Source organism: Bos javanicus, chromosome 7 (genome assembly GCF_032452875.1).
Source record: "Bos javanicus breed banteng chromosome 7, ARS-OSU_banteng_1.0, whole genome shotgun sequence".
NCBI classification, from domain to species: domain Eukaryota; kingdom Metazoa; phylum Chordata; class Mammalia; order Artiodactyla; family Bovidae; genus Bos; species Bos javanicus.
Genome location: NC_083874.1, coordinates 50,151,116 through 50,171,547, shown reverse-complemented (window position 1 = coordinate 50,171,547; position 20,432 = coordinate 50,151,116). Strand labels below are relative to the sequence as shown.

Sequence of the window (20,432 nt, the reverse complement as noted above, 5' to 3'; positions counted from 1 at the left end):
CTGCAGCCCACCAGGCTCCTCCATCCATGGGATTTTCCAGGCAAAAGTACTGGAGTGGGGTGCCATTGCCTTCTCCGAATAGTGCATATGTATCTCCCACCAATGTTTCAAAGAAATCAGACAATGAATTTAAAGCACTTAAGCACGGAGCATTATGGCACACTGTTACGCGTTACTCAGTTGTGTCCGACTCTGTGTGACCCCACAGACTGTAGCCCGCTGGGCTCCTCTGTCCATGGGATTCTCCAGGCAAGAGTACTGGAGTGGGGTGCCGTCTCCTGGCACACTGTAGATATGCAATAAATGTTGATTATGTATAACCAGTATCTTTCAGGGATCTCTAGAGCTCTAGGCAAGTTAGGAGCTGAGATCATAGATTCATCTTTGCAGGACCAGAAAACTGAGAATCAAGTTAACTCTGGAATTCTTCCCTCATGACTAGGTTATGGGGAAGGGAGGTAGTAGAGGATTGTTGGCTCTGGTGACCCCTTTGTCCACTTGCAGGAAGCCCAGAAGAACGAGGTCTGATACAGTGGAAAGCTGGGGCCCATGCTGACAGTGAGATGTCTTCCAGCCTGAAAAGCTATGACTTTCCCATTGGGATGAGCATGGTAAAAAGAATTGCCTTTCTGAAATACATTCCTATCTGCCCGGTCTTCAAAGGATTTCCATCAAGGTCAAAAAACCAGCTTCCAGTTCCAGAAGATATCCCAGAAAACACAGAAACCGTGTACACCAAGGTCTGAAAAATTATTCCCAGCAAAGGTAGGACTGTGTGTTAGTCTATGGCTTTTGTGGGAGGGATGGAAAATCACAACATTCTTATGCTTTAACCAGAGAGACAACTACTCAAGTTACCATTTTTGTAACATAATTGAATATTTTCAATGGAAAGGGAGACTGGGTAAAAAGTCACTGTATGTATGTGGAACTCCTTAGCCATTTCATGACAGTGGACAGTGGACAGTGACAGTGGAACTTCCCAACAAGTGTGGGCCATTAGCCGTGTAGGAGGTTCAAAGTATGCTGAAATATTGATCCTTTCGGCCTTTGGGTATCTGAACTGATACTGGGTCACCTGGGGCCTGTGAGCTATAACCTGTAGCTATAGGCAACCTCATGTAGTATGATAAATTATATTTCATGACATGGAAAAGGTTGAGAAATGACTGACACAAGTATACGAATATTAAAAATTCTCTCACGTAAGGCGCTCTGTCTCAATAGTTGTAATAAAACCTCTACAAAACAGAATGATTTCAGTTACCCTAAAACTATGCCATACAGGCCCTGATGGGGTGATGTCTCAAGGTCTTAAAAAAAAAAAAAGGTAGTTTTAATGTGCACATTGCCACAGACAGACAAGTTCCAACAAGGTGAGAGCTTAGCTTAGATGACTCCATGATAGAAAGTTTTAGTAAGTGATTTATTAATTTGTACCAGGGAATGGTCTCAAGTGCTTGATGTGTATTAACTAAATATACTCCTGAGATAGATACTATTATTACTACCATTTTAACAAGGTGGAAACTAAGGCACAGAAAGGTTAAGGGACTTACCCATAATCACTAGACTCAAATTCAGGAAGTCTAGTTAGTCTTTGCTCTTAATTATTAGGTTATTCAAGTTTGTAACCTCTTATTATATTACATGATGATCATCTGGCAGTATGTGGAAATGAACTCATCTGCCCACCCATCTAGGCTTAGGGAAATGGTCTCCAACGCTTACATACTTGGCAGCTTGCTGTGCCACTTGTGGTGCTGAGCTAGTAGAGAACAGAAGGGGCTGGTGGTATTGTGGAACCACCACAATATTGTTCTATAAAGAACAATAGCCAAACAAGATCATCTACTTCAGAGTCTTAAAAAACCTACCTGTTTATTAGCTTAGTAAGGGAGTCATTAAAAAAACAGCAGGCACAGGTACTGACATCAAAGGACCATAGGGAAAATGTGAACCAGAACTGACCAGATGGCATTCTTAATCTTGAGCCCTCCAAATTTAAGAATAGGGCCATGAAGCAGAATTGTATGTGGAACCAGGAAATTGCTAGCTGACCAACAGCCTATCCCAAATAAAGATTATAAATTAGTTTGTGAGAGTGAAAAAGGGGATCCAGGTGAATCCCAACAGCAAACCAGGCCAATCAGAGCAGCAATGGTTTGTGAAGGGCAGAAGCCAGTGGAGCTTATACTAGAGTAAGGTTACCAACATACTGGCCAGCCAGAAAGTTTCTTAACATGGATATATATGATTGCCTTGACACTGCAGCCTGAGGTGACCAAGGCGGGCTATGGAGGGGGCTATGGGATTTATTTTACTGCTGTATTTTGGACAGATACTTATATATAACAACACATTTGACACTATGGAATCTAATAAAGCTTGCTCTCTCAGCAAATTTCGCCAACAGGTTTGTCCTGAGGGACTGGGCCCACACTAAAATGAGTATCACCACTTGAGAGTCCGTATTTCAACACCAATAAACACAAACATCAGCAGCTCAGTTCTACTATTATTTATTTTTTTAAATATTTTTGAAAAAATATAATTTTTTTACAATATTTTCAACTTAAACACTATTCACACTGAACACGTATGGCAGCTTAACCTACCCAAATAAGAAGTTTAAGAAGCCAAAACTGTTCTAGCTTTGTTAAAAGAAAAGTTGTGCTGCAGACTATTGTAGTGATGGTTAACAAAGCAAGGAAAAGCACCACTCAAATCATATGTAACAATTTATTTGTTCAATTGAATTATGGGTTGGTCAAATGTTAGATTTTACACAGGTAATAGCTATGATGCAATGACTCCTTAGAAAAGGATGGAATTCTCAAATCACATACTTGCTTAGATGTAACACTAGGATAATTCAGTATTTTCTTACATGATAACACCCCATAAAAGCCAGGAGACTTAGGTTCACTACCTTGTAACCTCAGTAACTAAAGACATATTTAAATGTCTATACTGAACTATTTCAATTAACCAGCAAGCCTTCTTCAGAAAAAGGAGATTCTTTTTGATGGGAACAAATGCAAATTTAAGTCTGAACTGAGGAACTCACTTAACAATTAGAATTTAATTTAGATTTAGAGATCATTTAATTTGGTGCTTTGACACAACTTGACTGGTGCTTCTTTCCTTGCTGTCACTTCAAGCCATGGGGCCAATTCTGTTCTCAGTAAATGTTTGACAGCTTTTTACTTAACAGTCTCAGCACTTTTATTAAGCATGCAAGACTAACAAAACTTTGGCAATGCATAAGTGTAACACAGTGACGAGAGAGAGCTTTTACAATTAAGTCTTCTAATACTGCCTTCACAGTGTGGAAATTGTGCTACATCCACCAAAAGAGGGCCCCGTCTACTCAAATATTTTAGTACTTCACCCCAGGAACAAACTCCTTTGCATTTGGATTCAGATTGCTCTTGACCTGGAAAATAAGTAAAAAAGCAAATTCATTAGCAGATATCTCCAGATACTCAGAAGCATTCAACCCAGATCCACATGCAAAACCATCTTCCAAAAAAAGACAAAGGCAAGAATTCAGATGGTAAGGTCAAACTGAATTAAAACACATCTATAGCAGTGAAAGAAGGAACCAGATGTAAGCTATGTATATTATATCAAATTTTATCAATTTCCTAAACAGAAGGTAGGACTTGAAATTAAATTTGCTTAAGTGTAACCGGAAACTCACTAACTGCACATCCACCAAAGGAATGTCTCAGAACACAGAATTCTATTTATTTAACTATGATAGTTGACTTTCTTTAAACAGTTTCAAACTATGCAAACATTAAACAAGTATTGAAATGATGATTAAAGTGATTGGGGAATTGTTTATGGATTAATTTTACTTTATGATGCTCACTGAAAATATGGAGTTGTCTTTCTAATTGCTGTATTCTAATTCCCACAGGAAGCATGGTATATAACAGGAAAAGAAAACTACATGGGGAGTCAGAAGATCTAAGTTGGAACCCCAGCTCTGCTAACTAACTTCTTATGTAGGCCTGGATAAGTCACTCTCTGGGACTGTTTTTGTATCAGTTAGGGGAGGAATGGGCCAAAGCCTCTCAGAGCCTTAGAGGCTTGTACCACCATCATTGTGTATTTCTAAATCTTTACTTTCCTAAGTAGATATGTTAGCATACAGGGAACAGCTGGAAATTTTCCTCTACCACATTTTTGAATGCAAATTGATCAAGACAAAAAGAAACCAGGACAGATTCCAGGGCCTGAAATGTAGGGATGCTGGCAGGATTTTAGATTGAATCTGAGCCTTCAACATTACTTACTTCAAGACCAGAGCATATTAAACAACATTTTGGAGCAATAATTTAAGTTTCATAATTTAAACATAATCATTCTCATCTCTCAAGGGAAATTAATCTAAACTTTGGGCAGATACAAAATAACTAGGAGGAGTTAATCTCAAATAGACTGAGTCAAACAAACCAGTTTCTAGACAGTGGGATGATACTGGGTCCAGGTAAAGTTATACATTAGAGCAAAGAGCTTTTCTCCTCAGAGGAATCAGGATTATTTGTGGAGTGACTAATCCAGCCATAAGCAAGTATACCCCAACAGACTGTTCAGATCACATATCTGCCTAATTGGGTTACTGTCCTTTACTGCAACAAAAGCTATACCACAATGTACATTTCAGTGTTCTCTATACAGCCTTTTAGGAAAACAGTTTCCAAATGTCTGAAAGGGCAGGCTGGCAGTATCCTCTGGGAATGCTTATAAAAATTAGCATGTCTAGATGACTGATTCTATGGATGGCATGTTCCTGAGAAAATTTCTGTTTTTAATGCTTCATAGGTCATTATGATGTACAACCAGGTTAGGAAATCACTGCACAGTGAATAAAAGACAATTACAAAATGACTTCAGAGTCTAGGGGAATATTCCAGAGAACCGTCTTGCAGAAGCAACTAGAGATTGTCCATATGGAAAGAAAGTTTAACATTCTGGCTAAATTATCTTAATTTTAGCAAAAGGATCATCAGGTTTTACTTTAGTACTGATGCTTAGTTATCACAGTTCCTGAAAAAACTTTTTACTACAAATAAACCATCAGCAATGAGACACTGGGAATAACTAAAAATATAAATAGGTTTGTGTTCCTTTTCTGCCAAGAGTTTGCAAGTCTTTGTTAAATCATAATTCCAAACAGAGTTAGAGTAACTCAATGAAAATCCTGGGTTACGAAAAAAATCTCCAGAATTTTACCCTTCAGAAAAAATTTGTAATTTCACCAAATATTTAAGACAGAGCAAAACCTCTCCGTCTAGCTACTTTTGCACAGGCAAATCACATGAACATACTTGTCCCTTTTGAATGACTGCTTTTAGACATTTACGTATCCTAGGGTATCGTAGTTGTCATAACTAAAAGTAGTGTCAAGGAATCTATTAGTCAGAAATCTATTAATCAGACTAACTCCAGAGTGCTGCCAAAAGTCACTCCATATCATAAGTGAGACCAGGAGGCCTCTGCTTCCATAGTAAGAAGCAGCAGAATTTCTGAAGGGAAAGAGACGTAGAACTCTTCTTAAACAGATGGATGCTGACTTTTCCACTTATGAGAAAGACCAACTAGGTTTTAAAAAAGTGAAAAAATAACTCTTTACCACAAGATCTTCCAGGGAAGAGCCATCACTGATAACAAGGTCATTAAACTGGTCTTGAATTTGGTCCATAGTTTGTGGGAGATCTCGAGCTGGAATAAACCACTCATGTTCCTCCTCTTCTTCCAGCATTTCTTGGAAACAGCGTTCAATAAATTCTTCTTCCCATAACTCCTCTTCTATCTGGATTTATAATAAAGGGTAATTTATAGCATACTTGGTAAGATGACATCACTAGGAAAGGCTTAAAGTATCTTGAACTAAACCATTAAAAATCACAATGTCATACCTTCCTTGTCTGCTTCTATGCTAAGGTAAAAAAAAAAAATCTTTTCCATAAGACCTGGAAAGATATATTTAGATTTTTGCTATGTCTTACTTGTCAGAGCAGAATATTCTTTCTTTCCACTAAAGGTGGCAGGGAAGAAGTAACAAAAGTGTTCTTATGCAGGACTGGGTATTAGAATTACCTATGATACTTCCAAAACTATACAAACCCTAAACCCACCCAAAAATGACTGGAAAAATTATCTTTAGAGGGTCAGCAACTTAACTGTCATTGAAATAGAAGACCATACTGCTTAACCCTTTTTAATACTCTTGAATATATATAACTGCTGCTGCTGCTGCTAAGTCGCTTCAGTCGTGTCCGACTCTGTGCGACCCCATAGACAGCAGCCCACCAGGCTCCCCCGTCCCTGAGATTCTCCAGGCAAGAACACTGGAGTGGGTTGCCATTTCCTTCTCCAATGCATGAAAGGGAAAAGTGAAAGTGAAGTCGCTCAGTCGTGTCCGATTCTTCGCTACCCCATGGTCTGAAGCCTACCAGGCTCCTCCGTCCATGGGATTTTCCAGGCAAGAGTACTGGAGTGGGGTGCCATTGCCTTCTCCAATATATATATATATATATAAAAAACTAGATATGGTCAAATCACACTGGCTACTGATGGCCAAAGTCAGGATCAGGGAAAAACAAGACAAAAGATGAAAACAGGTACAAGAAATATGGGAATAAAGACATTTATCAATGTATGAGACTTCTCTACAACGTATGAGAGTTTTCTAAAGTAGAACAGTGGTGTCAGATTTGGGGGCTGGTCAGAACAAGAACCTTAGGTGAAAACCAGTACTTTGGTACTGGTGCCTGTCTACTCTGGATTCTCTTGACTTTCACCACAATAGGACAATCTGACTGGTCTAAGGTAGTGGTTTCCAAACCTTACTGCTCCCAGGAACCACCTGAGATGGTCAAAAAAAAAAAATAAGTTTATCAGGTCCCACCCTAAACTCTTCTGAATCAGAATTTTTGGGGTCAGACACTGAAAAAAGTTCCCAAGGTTATTTCAATTGAGCAGTTAAACCTGGTAGTAATCAACATCCAAATAAAACAGAAGTGGTGGCACATAAATCCATGTATTTCATATATAAGGGACCAGGTGAAAAACACATTTCAGGGACAAGTACAATTATATTATTTGACGGTTATCACGGGCTACAATAAAAAAGAATGTTTATACACAAAACTAACTTGTCTGTTGAATTCCTCTTCATTTTCCATCCACATGTACTCTGCAAATGGATTGTCATCTTCATGAGAATGACCGTTAATTATCACATCTTCATTGATGATGCTTGGGCTAGTACTGCTGCGACTTGGATCTTTCATGGTTGGCGTCAGATGTAGTTTTTAACCTTAAAACAGCAATACAGTTAATTTAGCCAGTTATTCTTTCAGTTCTTAGTGAGCATCTATTATTACCAGCCATCATGGTTAGGTCTGAGATGCATATTAATACATTAATGCACATGATAAACCAAGCATTTGGAAAGCTTCATTTTTCTCCTAAACGATTTTAATGTCTAAGGAATAACTGAGAATAGCCTAGATTCTAGTAACAGTAAACAAAGGCAAACAATTATTTAAATTGAATCCCCAAACCATCTAATTTGTTAAAAATAGAATATTCTATGTTTCATAAAACAACCATGGTTTGGAAAATTGATATTAAAAAACCTAGGGACTGGAAGTGAAAACTAACAAACTTTTAATATATTGCAAGCTAAAAGTTTGAAGCATTAAAGTTCCAGAGTCTACAGTATTCTGTCTGTGTGTGTACACCCAGTCGAAAAGTTGTGTCCGATTCTTTGTGATCCCATGGACTGTAGCCCACCAGGCTCCTCTGTCTATGGAATTTCCCAGGAAAGTATAGTGGAAAGGGTTGCTATTTCCTACTCCAAGGCATCTTCCCAGCCCAGAGACTGACCCCATGTCTCTTGCGTCTCCGACAGTGCAGGCAGATTCTCTGTCTGCACAACCTGGGACGCCCCTACAGTAAGTCTACCAGTTCATTAACTCCGAAATTGCTAAAAAATGTGTTTACGTAAAGCAAGAGAGACTTGTATGTAAATCCAAACATTAGTGTGATTTATGCCAAAGGAAGGCAACAGCATACCTAATATGAAGATGAGAGTTTTAAAAATGTCTTCTTACTCCAAAGTTGTCATAATCAAACTAAACAGAAAACCCCAAATATACTAGAAATAGTTTTCCTTCTTTGGGTAAGGTTCAGGGACAGACTTGCTCTATGTATGTTGCCTGGCCCTTTAAACTCATTTTATGAACTTAATTTTAACTTAATTTTATGAACTTAACAGGACATAAGTACTAAAAAACAGCTTTTCATATAATATGAATGTAAGTCTCTAAGCAGTAGGGGTGGGTGGGCCCAATCCTGATGCACATATGCATTTCCCCCAATAATGAATACTAATGACAATAGTGTCATGGCACTAACATTTTTCATTGTTAGGAAGTCCTGAATTAAGAATTACTGAGAAGGCTTCCCTGGTGGCTCAGTGGTTAAGAATCTGCCTGCCAATGCAGGAGACACAGGTTTGATCCCTGATCTGGGAAGATCCCGCATGTAGCAGAGCAATTAAGCCTATGCGCCACAACTACTGAGCACGTGCTCTCTAACAAGAGAAACCACAGCAATGAGAAGCTGGCACACTGCAACTAGAGAGCAGCCCCCGCCTGGCGCAACTAGAGAAGAGCCTGCCAGCAATGAAGACCCAGCACAGTCAAATATAAATCAATAAATAAAATTAAAAAAAGAATTACTGAGAATTCTGCCTTCCTTAGTGTTGTATGTGTATGAAAGAAAAGGCAGAGACAGACTGAGATTTATGTGGTAGGGTGTGGGGTAGAGGGCTTCCCAGGTGGCTCAGCGGTAACCACTCCACCGGGCAATGCGGGAGCTGCGGGTTTGAATTCTGAGTTGAGAAGATCCCCTGGAAGAGGAAATGGCAACCCACTCCAGTATTCTTGCCAGAGTTATTCCAGGAACAGAGAAGCCTGGCAGTCTACAGTCCATGAGGTCACAGGGTCGGAACACTACTGAACAGACACACAGTGTGGGGTAGAAAGAAAACATGACTGGGATTAGGAAACTGAAGCACTGTGAAAAGACACAACAGAAAACAGATGATAGATATCCTTGATATTTTTATTTATCATTATCTTGGGTTAAATAAACCCTCTTATTTTGATAACAAGTTCTGACTAAACAGCAATCAGTTCCTCTAAAGTAAATTACTTATATATCAGGCTACCAAATATTTATATGCTCATTTTTAAACAAACTACACTTTAGAGTAGACTCAAATATTATGAAAAGAAGGAGGTCAATTCTGCTTTGCAACTTCATGGAACTTTGTTTACACTGCACACAAACCGATCATTAAACGATGTTCAAACACATCTCAATTTACAACAGCTTTTCATTATTTTCCCAACATGTATCCTATCCCAGCTCATACCCATTACATCCTACCTTTCAGAAGACCACAGTATTAATAAATGACATATTTTTAGTTAAAAATAGTACATAAAAATCATGTTTAGCAGATTACAGGACATTCAATATTCAAGTAGAACTGAACAGTTAAGTAGCAATTATATGTGAGACCTGTACTAGAAATACCACTAACTTGTTTTTGAATATGATTCAAGTGACTATAATAGTGTGTGTGTGTGTATATATATATATATATATATAAAAATAAAAATTTGTTTAAAGAAAAAAGTGTTTTCCATACATTTCATGAGCATAAGTTTATGTAAACAATGAAAATCTGCATCAGCAAATTCTATAGTCTGGGAATCTCAAGGAACCCCTCCCTCCTTGTTTGATGCCAACCAGTAACAAAATATAAATAGTGCTTAGCAAAAAGGGCCCAAGCCCTGCATCTGACATGTCTCTAGGTCAGCTTTTTGCCCATTATCACCTCATCAAACAACCTGTGGCTTTGGTACAGATCCCACTGAAAGTATATTAAGGACAGTAAATAAAATTTCATTGTCAAGCAATATTTGGGAAACAAATCCTAACTGGAACCAGTAAAATCAACTGGAGCCCAGGCACTAATCTTGCATCTTAAGATAGCTGAGGAAGAAACAACTGCTGACCAGATTTCTGCTATAGCCAGTCAAGTGAAAAGCCAGAGGGGTGAGGATCATTTACTTTCAGAACATTGACAGACCTACAATTACTGAGTGTAAGGTGTTTTAATACAAGGTATTGTTACCAGATTTTAAATTTTCTTCTATCACCTGTTGATTCTTCTTAGACCAAACACTTTATATTATGTCCTATGTATGTTTTGGGGCTTCCCTGGTGGCTCAGATGGTAAAGAATCCACCTGCAATGCAGGAGTCCTGGGTTTGATCCCTGGTCGGGAAGATCTCCTGGAGAAGGGAATGCCTACCCATTCCAATACTCTTGCCTGGAGAATTCCAAGGACAGAGGAGCTTGGTGGCCTACAGTCCATGGGGTTGCAAAGAGTTGGACATGACTGAATGATTAACACACACGTGTTTTGCTGTCTTAAAAAAATTGAGTATATAGTTCAAATACCGTAAAATTTATTATTTTAAATTGGCATTTGTCAAAAACAGTTAAAGGCAAATATAGTAGCCAGTGCCAGCAAAGAATAACAGTTGGGGCAAAAAGGAAAGGAAGAAAGGCTGGTGAAGGAGATGCTTTGGGAATAAAGGCTTTGAAAAGCTCCTACATATTCTGGGAAACCTAAGAGGCCACAGGCATGCCCAGTGCTGGCAGCACACTCAGAAAAGACCTGACAAGATTATTCAAGCTTCAGGCTCTGCACATAAAAAGGTTAAGAAAGAGCTGTAAAGTGCTCAAGTGTTAAAGGTGTGCCTCAGCATACAGCAGCAGGTTTGACTGGGGAAAGAATCAGTAAACTTGGTAAATCAATGAAGATTATTTAGTCTGAAAAACATAAAAAATAATGGAAGATTTAAAAATGAACAGACCTCAGAGATCAGTAGGATACCATTACATGTACCAATATATGCATAATGGGAGACCCAGAAGAAGAGAAAGAGTGAAGACTAATTGGCCCCTAACTCCTCCAACTTGATGAAACCTATCAAGCAGCTCAAGGAATTCCCAAGTAGAATAAACCCAAAGCAATCCACATGGACACATTGTAATCAAGTTATTGAAAGTCAAAGACCAAAAAAGCATCTTCAAAACAACAAGATTAATAGATGATTTCACATCAGAAACTAGAAGCCAGAAAACAGGACAATACATATGAAAGGATAAAAGGGGCGGGGAGGGAAACTAAGACATTCCCAGATAAGTAAAAAAGTGAGAGTTCATTACCAATATACCTGTCTTATAAGGAGAGCTAACTGACTCCTTCACATTGAAATAAAAAGAATACCAGCATTAACTTGAATTCACTGGAAGAAATAAACAATGATAATTATACAGTAAATACAAAAGTCACTAATAGATTTCTTGCTTTATAACTCCTCTTTTTCTCTACAGCAAACTAAAGCAGCATTAGTCCACATGAGTTACAAACTAAGGTGTTATTTGTCATGTCCAGGGTAACCACTAGGAAAAACCACCAAAAAAAATATATAGTGTAAGGTGTACTGCTGAGATGTATCATCATCTTATTCAGAGGCAGTCCAAAAGCAGCAGCTTCAAGTCAGTGAGCTCAAATCTATATATATTAGTCTCTTGTGGCTTAGAACAAAACCAACAAAAACTTAAACAGGAACTCCTGAAAACAAAACAGAAGCACCTAATTTGCTTCAGTGATGTTTGAGGACACAATGTATGTAATGACTTGACAAATACAGTTTAAAAAAAAAAAATCTGAGAAGTAAACCATAACAATCTGTTGCTGTCTTGTCTTCGTTCATGATTTAATGGAAACCACTTAAAAATGGGCAGAAACGAACAGAGAAAACCCATAATCCCCTTGCCCCAATTTTTAATGTTCATACTTGCTTCAAAGAACATCTATGGCTTCAAAAAACATGTTTTTATTATTTAAAATCCTAAAATTATCACAAAATGTAATTCAAAATTTTTAATCTTTAGCCTTAATCTCATAAAAGGATTTCTAAAACAACACAGTAATACTAATTCAGAACAAGCAATATTAAATTACTAATACTAAAAATCTAGTAGTTGTAAGAATACATCTAATAAGATTTTCCTAAACAAAAATCACAAAATGGTAAAACAACAATGTATCAAAGTAATCATTTGAAAAATTCTGGATAATTTGTCTTTGCATATAGTTAGGAAATTTTGTTGGAAAAGGAAGCATTAAAGTAAAAAAAACTGTTTATGTACAAAGTAGGCCCTACTTAAACAGGTCTTAAGGAAGTTTTTTCCTTTCCATCTTCAATCTTACCCAGAGGTAGTCAATTTTAACAGCTTAGTATATGTCCTTTCATATTTTTTTGCTTATAGAGACACACATAAAGAATTTATGTATTTTAATAGAATCATGCTAAACTAAATATATCACATGAAAGATCCTTACTAGTCAATGTACACAAGTATACTTAATTTTTTAAATGGATACAGCAGCAATTATTCAACCATTTCTTCTCTGATGCAATTTACCATTTCCAGTTTTTTCAATACAAATAATCCTGCTTTGATCACCCTTGTACACACATCCTTTTCTAGTTGTGTTTTCTGTAGGATACATTCTGATAAGTGAGAATAACTGGGTCAACGGCCATGTGCATTTGTAGCTTTAAAAGACAGATTATATGCCAAAAATATTATGGTAATGTACATTCCTATAATAAGCTGGGTGCTCCCATTTCTCTGCATCCTCAACAGCTCTGTATATAATCAACATAGCATTTTACTTTTGCAAACAGGTGGGCATAAAAGAATCTCACTGTTTTCCTCTACAGCTGCCAGGATATGTTCATCTTGTTTACGAAGTCTTTCCCTATCTTGAGGTTTTATTTCCTTTATTTTCTCTCAGTATTTTTATAGTTTCTTTCTTATAGTGAAACCTTAAAAAAAAAAAAACAAACCACCAAAACCCAACTATTCCTATTATTTTTTTAAATATATTTTTGCATATTTATTTAGCTTACTGGGCATTCCTTAGTCATGGCACATGGGATCTTTAGTTGCAGCATGTGGAACCTATTTCCCTGACCAGGGATTGAACCCAGGCTCCATGTACTGGGAGCATGGAGTCTTAGACACTGGACCACCAGTGAAGTCCTCTAAATCTTTAACTCATGTGAGCATTACTTTGAGTATGATGTAAAAGATCTATATTCATCATTATTGAAATGAAAGCTTGTTCCTCAGGTTTATCATGATCAAACTCCTACTATACTGTTTCCTTGCTCTGTGATGGTATATTGTATACTGTTTTATCCCCAACTTTTATTGTTTAAGAATTTTAAACTTACAAAAAAGTCATAATAAAATAATAGTATCATGAACACTTGTACCTTTCATCTAGATTCATCAACTATTAGCTTTTTGCCACAGTTGTTTTCTCTATACAATTTTTTTTGGCTTAACCATCTGCTATGTTGCAGGCCTTTCATCATGACCTTTCATTTTCAAATATTTCAGCACAGTATCATACTGTTTTGAATAGAGCAGCCTTTCAGTAAGTTTGAATATCTAGTATCACAAATCCCTTAGCAACTTTCTTGGGGAAGAGGGGAATCTTGCACTTTCATCTTTGTATCAATTTTAAAATTGTCAATAACAGTCTGATGGGAATTTTACTAAAAATTTGCAGTTTAATCAGGATCATGTTTTTATGTTAAGCCCTCTGGCCAGGAAGATGGCATATCCATTTACTTGAAACTATTTTAATTCCTTAAAGCATAAATGAATCAGAACTTTTTACCAATAGTGGTAGACTATTTATAGTCTTCTCACTAAAAGTGTTAGATAACATATTCCTCAAGAAACACTCAAAAGTGCTGAAAAGTAAGTAAAGTGGGAATTCAAAGAACAAAGTGGAACTTTAAACACTGAGGCTGCCTCTGCACTGAGGGCTTCTTTCTGTCCATTAGGCTTCTTTGAATCGACCTTGGATGCTTCAAGGGGCAAAAGGCATATAGGAAAGATGGAACAGGAGATCCTCCCGCTCTAAGCTGGGACCCCAAAGGGCTATATACTCAGGTTAAGGTTGAACCAAAAACGACTCCCACTCCCCACCAAGCTAATCAAAAGGGAACGGTGGAAGGGAACTGGACCTCTTATGGATAGGAGGAATAAATTCTCATCACCTGGGAAGTCCAGAACATCCCAAGTCATGAACTGAGTATAAAGTGGCCCTTGACTGGTGCCAGAGCCTGGCAAAAGCAAATGTAAAATTCCTTGAGAGGAAGGCATCTTCATTCGAGGCCTTCGGTGAAGTCACTCAGTCGTGTCCGACTCTTTGCGACCCAATGGACTGTAGCCTACCAGGCTCCTCTGTCCATGGGATTTTCCAGGCAATAGTACTGGAGTGGATTGCCATTTCCTTCTCCAGGGGATCTTCCCAACCCAGGACTTGAACCCAGGTCTTCCACATTGTAGACAGATGTTTTACCATCTGAGCCACCAGGGAAGTCCAAGAACCTCAAAAAATTAATCTTTAAGGCCAATGAAGAGTTCAAAATGAAAGATAACCAAATTCAAAAGGCAAAAAAAAAAAAAAAAAGATACAACAAGCAAGAAGCAGTGCAATTTACAGAAAGCATAATCAAAACTCATGTAGCATGTTGCCACTCATGTGGCAAAATGATCATTACCTATCAAGCTTGAAAATATATTCAGAAAACAAAAAAAATAAATAAATAAAGAAAACAGCTAAATATAAAAAGTGCACACAATAGATTTGGAAAACAGCCAAATGATGATATATAAAAACCACAACATAAACAAAAATATAATGGGTTTGGCAGCAGACTAGATCTATACAATAGAACTGAAGATAAAAGAAAGTATCCAGAAAACAGCAAAAAGATAAAAAATACAAGAGGGTTCAAACAATATAGATGGCAGAGTGACAAGTATCAAGTTCCAAAAGAAAATAACTGCAAACCCAGACTGTGAGAACGCTACATAAAATATAGTTTTCAAAAAAATGAACTAGGAATTTTTCCATCCTTATATTCAGGAATCATTTCAATAACAAGAATTATGGGATCCCCAAAGACAAATGAATCTAAAATTATAAGGGCTTGGTATTATTAACAACCTTTAATTTTCTCGTTTTGATAGGTCTATTCAGGTTTTCTGCATGTACGGACGTGAGAGTTGGACATAAAGGCGGCTAACGCTGAAGAACTGATGATTTCAATCTGTGGTGTTGCAGGAGACTCTTGCAAGTCCCTTGGTTCAAGCCATTCAATCCTAAACGGAATAAACCCTGAATATTCATTGGAAGGACCGAAGCTGAAGTTTCACTACTTTGGCCATCTGATGCGAAGAGCTGACTCATTGGAAAAGACCCTCATGCTGGGAAAGACTGAAGGCAAAAGGAGAAGAGGGTAACAGAGGATGAGATGGTGAGATAGCATCAATGACTCAATGGACATGGATTTCAGCAAACTCCAGAAGAGAATGAAGGACATGGAAGCCTAGAGTGCTGCAGTCCATGGGGTCGCAAAGAGCTAGACATGACTTAGCAACTGAATAACAAACCTCTCTGGTTAACCACAGTAATTTTTATTTCACTAAAATCTCATTTCTCCAGAATTTGAATTTTGTTACAACAGAAACGAATTTCTCCTATTTCATAGCTCATTTGACTATATCCCTCTTTTCCTTGATAAGGCTGACACGGGATTTATCATAAGGAAAAAAAACTCCAGCTTTACAATTTGCAGAACACAGTGAGTGTGAGGGGGGTGTGTGTGTGTTCACAATTTGCAAATGCATAGAATCTCTGGAAAGGTAGAAAAGAAACAGAGGCAAATAATATCTGATAAGGGAATTTTATTTGGAATAAAGACCTATTACAACTCAACAATAAAAGACCAACCAACCAATTTAAAAATGGGCAAAACATCTGCAAAGTTCTCCAAAGGCCAAAAAACACATGAAAAGATGCTCAGCATCCTTAACTATGTGGAAAATGCAAATCAAAACCATGAGATAATACTTTATATTAGTGAAAATATGGAAAAATTGGAACCCTCATTCACTGCCAATGGGAAATTTAAAATGGAAAACAGTCTGGCAGCTCCCCAAAAGATTAAACACGGAATTACCATATAACCCAGCAATTCCACTCCTGGGTATATTCCCAAGAGAAATGAAAATATGTATCTACATAAAAACTTACACAGGCAAAATGTTCATAGCAGTAGAGATACAACCCAAAGGTCCACCAGCTGATAGATGGATGAATACTGAAAACATCATGCTAAATCAAAGAAGTCAGTCACAAAGGAACACATATTGTATGACAGATCATGGGCATAAGATTTCTTTTTGAGGTAATGAAAATGTCCTCATTTGATGGAAGTACAACTCTGGTAATATACTAAAGACTACTATATACTTTAAATGGGTGAACTGCATGGTATGCGAACTATAGCTCAGTAAGAGCTGCTAAAAAAGAAAGAAATTTCACCAGATTTTGGTCAGGTTAAGAGCAGTTTTTTTCCTGATATCTGGCACTTTAAATCTACAAACTCTTTTCCTCAGCTATTTTTTGCCATTTATTGGTTTCCAGCAGTGTCCATACATTTATAGTCGCTACAAAATTTTAAAATATGAAAATAAATCTTTTAAGTTTTAGAAAGTTTCCCCCTTTTTCATCTCTTAAGAATTGTCATTAACCACTTCATGATGTATGTAAATAAAATCATTATACTATATACCTTAAACTTATACAGTGCTATATTTCAATTATATCTCAATAAAACTGGAATAAAAAATAAAAACATTAACTCTTAAAAAAATTCTCATTAAAATTCAAACAGAATTCTCTCTCTGCTTCTTTCATTAAACTGACTCCACAAGGAATTTCCTGGTGGTCCAATGGTTACAACTCTGGGCTTCCACTGCCAGGAATCAGGGATCAATCCCTGGTGGCAGAACTAAGATCCCACAAGCCGAGTGGTGCCGCCAGAACCCCCACAAAAAATCAAAAAGAAACTGACTCCACAGACTTACCACCTTTTCTTATTCCACTGGACTCTACTTTGAACTACTGTAGGCCCTTTAAAGTTATTTGTTGTTTAAACACACATATATTGTATACATATGTATTTTAGTTAGTGAGAGAAAATATAGAAATTTCTGCAACAGCTTCTGTATTTAATTCAGAAGTCTGAGCAGGACGGAATTTTTTGTTTAATGTTTGGCAGTATAAAATAACGATTAAAAGCATGGGCTCTGGAACCAGGCTGCCTTTCTAGATATGTGACAGTGGGCAGGTTATTTAATCTGTTTCAGGTTCCCTATCTGTAAAATTGATAATAATAAGAGTACCTAGGCAAACAACCTAGCAGATAACAGTATTACTAAACATGTAGAACAATTAAGATTGCTAAGGCAAGCTATAAGATAAAAACAACAGGTCCAACCACTTGTAGGAGTGAAACAATGTCACAGAAAAATCCCAAAGACTATAACCCTGATCTCAATTATAGTGTAACTACGTTATGAGGTAAGAAAAAGGATGGTACAACACGGCTGAAAAAAGCTCGAAGTGCATCAGAAATACCATCCTTATTTATAAAAACTGATACATAAAAGAAGCAGAGTCAGTTCAAATAAATTCACACTATCCAACTTGGTAGCCACCAGATACTTGTTGCTATTTAAATTTAAATTATTTTAAGGCAAAAGAAGAGGGTGGCAGAGGATGAGATGGTTGGATGGCATCACAGATTCAATGGACATGAACCTGGGCAAACTCCAAAAGATGGTAAAGGACAGGGAGGTCAGGGGTGCTGCAGTCAGTCCATGGGATCAAAGAGTCAGACACAACTTAGTGACTGAACAATTTTAATTCCATACAATCAAAATTTTAGTTCTTCGGTTGCACTTGCTACATTGCAAGTGCTCAACAGACATGTGCTCAGTAGCTATCTTACTGGACAGCACCACTATGAACAATGAGGAAATTAAGAAAAAAGACTGAGTTACTGATAGTGAATCTCAGGCTGTATCATACGTGAAATCTTAATGTATCTGTGCAACAGGGTGATCCAGATCACCAAGACAACTTGGATAACTTTCATTTTGGATTGGGTTCAAATCCCAGATATGCCATTAACCACCAGAGGACTCTTAATATGTTACTAAATCACAGGCAGCATGCTACAGAGGTTAAGAGCACATAATCTCCGCTTGGATTTGAATTCCAGCTCTTATTAGTTGTGTAACATTGGGCAAGTTACTCCACATCTCTCTTTCATTTATAATCTTCATTTTACAGTAGTACTTGCTGCCTAAAGACACTGAAGAGTAAATACTTGTAAAAGTACTTTGAACAATGCCTTCCATTACTAAGGGCTATAGAAGTGTGTGCCTAATAAAAGAATCTCTCAAGTTTCTACTGCTTTCAAAACGGGCAGGACAAGCTTCTCTTCCTGCTTATTTCACAAGTTAAAATAAATATGAAAATCACCTTCCAACCCATAAAGAAACAGACAAGCAGGCTACACTTTTGGGAGAGTTACCTTTTTTTTTTTGGTCAAAGACACCTACTTGTTAGAAAAAATGAAGTTCTGAACAAGTTCACAATTAACAAGTGGTATAAACAGCGTAATTTGCTCAAAATATCCTCTCACAGACCGGAACAGAAACACAAAACAGCAAACACTAGGAATCTCATTAAAACCCTTAGAGAATTTATTTGCATACATAACCTGCAGCCCATGAAATTTCAAAGGCTATTTAAAGAAAACTCAAACTAACACCTGACCAACTGCTAAAACGCAAACTGTGAAAAATCATACCACCAGGTTAATTAGACAAGATTAGCCAGCACATGCAAAATGGGAATTTGTCTTCTGCTGAAATGTCAAAAGCTGTCAGCTGTTAGACCTTCTCCCACGGCACACTGGATGCCAAATTCTTTCTAGAGTTTGCGGTTTCTGTGAGATGATGGCGTTGCAAAATCAGGGAAAATAAGACAACAAAAGAAGCAGTAAAGGTCCCTTTTTGCAGTTACAGAAAATATCAATGCTGGCTGCTTCAACAAATGTTTTGAAACAAGTAACTTGAACACAAGCTATATATTTTTGATGGTGCGAGAGAATAAGCATAGTACAGAGAAACTAAAAAGTGCAAGAACCAAAACTGAAAAACGTGAATTGGCTAAGCCCTTAAAAGTTCAACTAGTTCAAAACAGTCCTGGAGTAGGAGTTGCCAGTACTCCAAAGGACCTCCTAACCCGAGCACGGAATACAATGTAACTAAAATTAAGGGGTAGGGGATGTCGAAGAAACCGGAGAAAACAGATCAGAAAGGTACAGGCTCGCGGACGGTTACAAAACGCTCTACTAGTACGCAAGGCAACCCGCCAGTCCCTCCGCCCCTCTCTCTTCCCCCACCCTAGCCTCAGGAGGAGCGCGCAAGCGCAGCAAGTAGCGGCAGCGCGTGGCGACGCGCAGGCGTAAAGTGGGGAGAAACAATGAGCTTTGTTGCCGAGGCGGCAGCGGGGAGCAGGGGAAAAGGGTACCGGAGGCGGGGGTGAAGGGACTGGGGTGGGGGTGGGGGCTCGCGAGAAAGTGCTATCCCGGCAACCATCGCGCGCCACCGAGGACCCGGATAGAGAGCTGCGGGATCCAAATCATAAATAATAATGACAATGAGAAAAAAAAGCGACGGCCATTTCTCAAAGAAAGAGACTAAGTCGGTCCAAGATCATCTCTCAGACTCAACTGGAAGAGGCAAGGAACAACGGGGGCCATACGGGCTTGGGGGCCAACGACCCAGGGGACCCTCTAGGCCCCTCAGCCGTCGCCGAGGTGCTGTCCCTCGACCGCCGGGGCCGCCGCACCCTTCTCGCCGCTCCGCCCGAGGGAACCCCTCACCCAGTGCACAGCAGCGGGGACGGCAGCCAACGAATCCGGTCGGCCTCCGCGGATCTCCACAAGCAGCGCCGCTCCCCCGCTCGACGCGCGCTTCGCCCGCAGCCTCCCTTCTCCAGTCCAAACAAACACCCCAGCCCGGAAGTGACTTCACTTCCGCCGCTGCCGCCGGCCCCGCCTCTCGTTCTGTCTGCGCTGCCCTCCGAGGCCACCAGAGAGCGCACGAGAGGGAAAGGGAGACTCGCCGCCCCCCCCCCGCCCCCCCCCCGCCTCCCCACCACAAAGTTCTTGTCGCCCAAGCTGCACACGTGTGCATGCGCAAAGGCCTTTCCTCCGTACCCTTGTGACCGCGGGGAACGCTGGGAGTGCTGTCACGTTTTCTTAGGAAAACTGGAGTGGAGCTGGGCCAGTGTCCCCACACGCGCC

General features: G+C 38.7%; 2 protein-coding genes across 4 annotated transcripts in view; one reads left to right on the top strand and one right to left on the bottom strand.

The window, feature by feature from the left end:
• SLC23A1 (solute carrier family 23 member 1) overlaps positions 1–5,487 on the top strand; it is a 17,976-nt gene extending 12,489 nt beyond the window's left edge. For both annotated transcript variants that reach the window (XM_061424668.1, XM_061424670.1), the window contains 2 exons: positions 505–765; positions 3,929–5,487. In XM_061424668.1, coding sequence (XP_061280652.1) covers positions 505–746 — 242 coding nt within the window. In that variant the 3' untranslated portion in view covers positions 747–765; positions 3,929–5,487. The remainder of the gene's footprint in view (positions 1–504; positions 766–3,928) is intronic.
• On the bottom strand, positions 2,507–20,432 carry PAIP2 (poly(A) binding protein interacting protein 2). Of its 2 annotated transcripts, none has more exons than XM_061424702.1 (4): positions 20,346–20,432; positions 7,173–7,336; positions 5,648–5,827; positions 2,507–3,439 (listed from the first exon to the last, which is right to left on the bottom strand). In XM_061424702.1, the coding sequence occupies exons 2-4, from the start codon at positions 7,308–7,310 to the stop codon at positions 3,383–3,385; spliced, it is 375 nt and encodes a 124-aa protein (XP_061280686.1). In that variant the 5' UTR covers positions 7,311–7,336; positions 20,346–20,432; the 3' UTR covers positions 2,507–3,382. The 2 variants fall into 2 exon arrangements, with proteins under 2 accessions (XP_061280686.1, XP_061280685.1); XM_061424701.1 differs by lacking the exon at positions 20,346–20,432 and adding an exon at positions 20,010–20,099.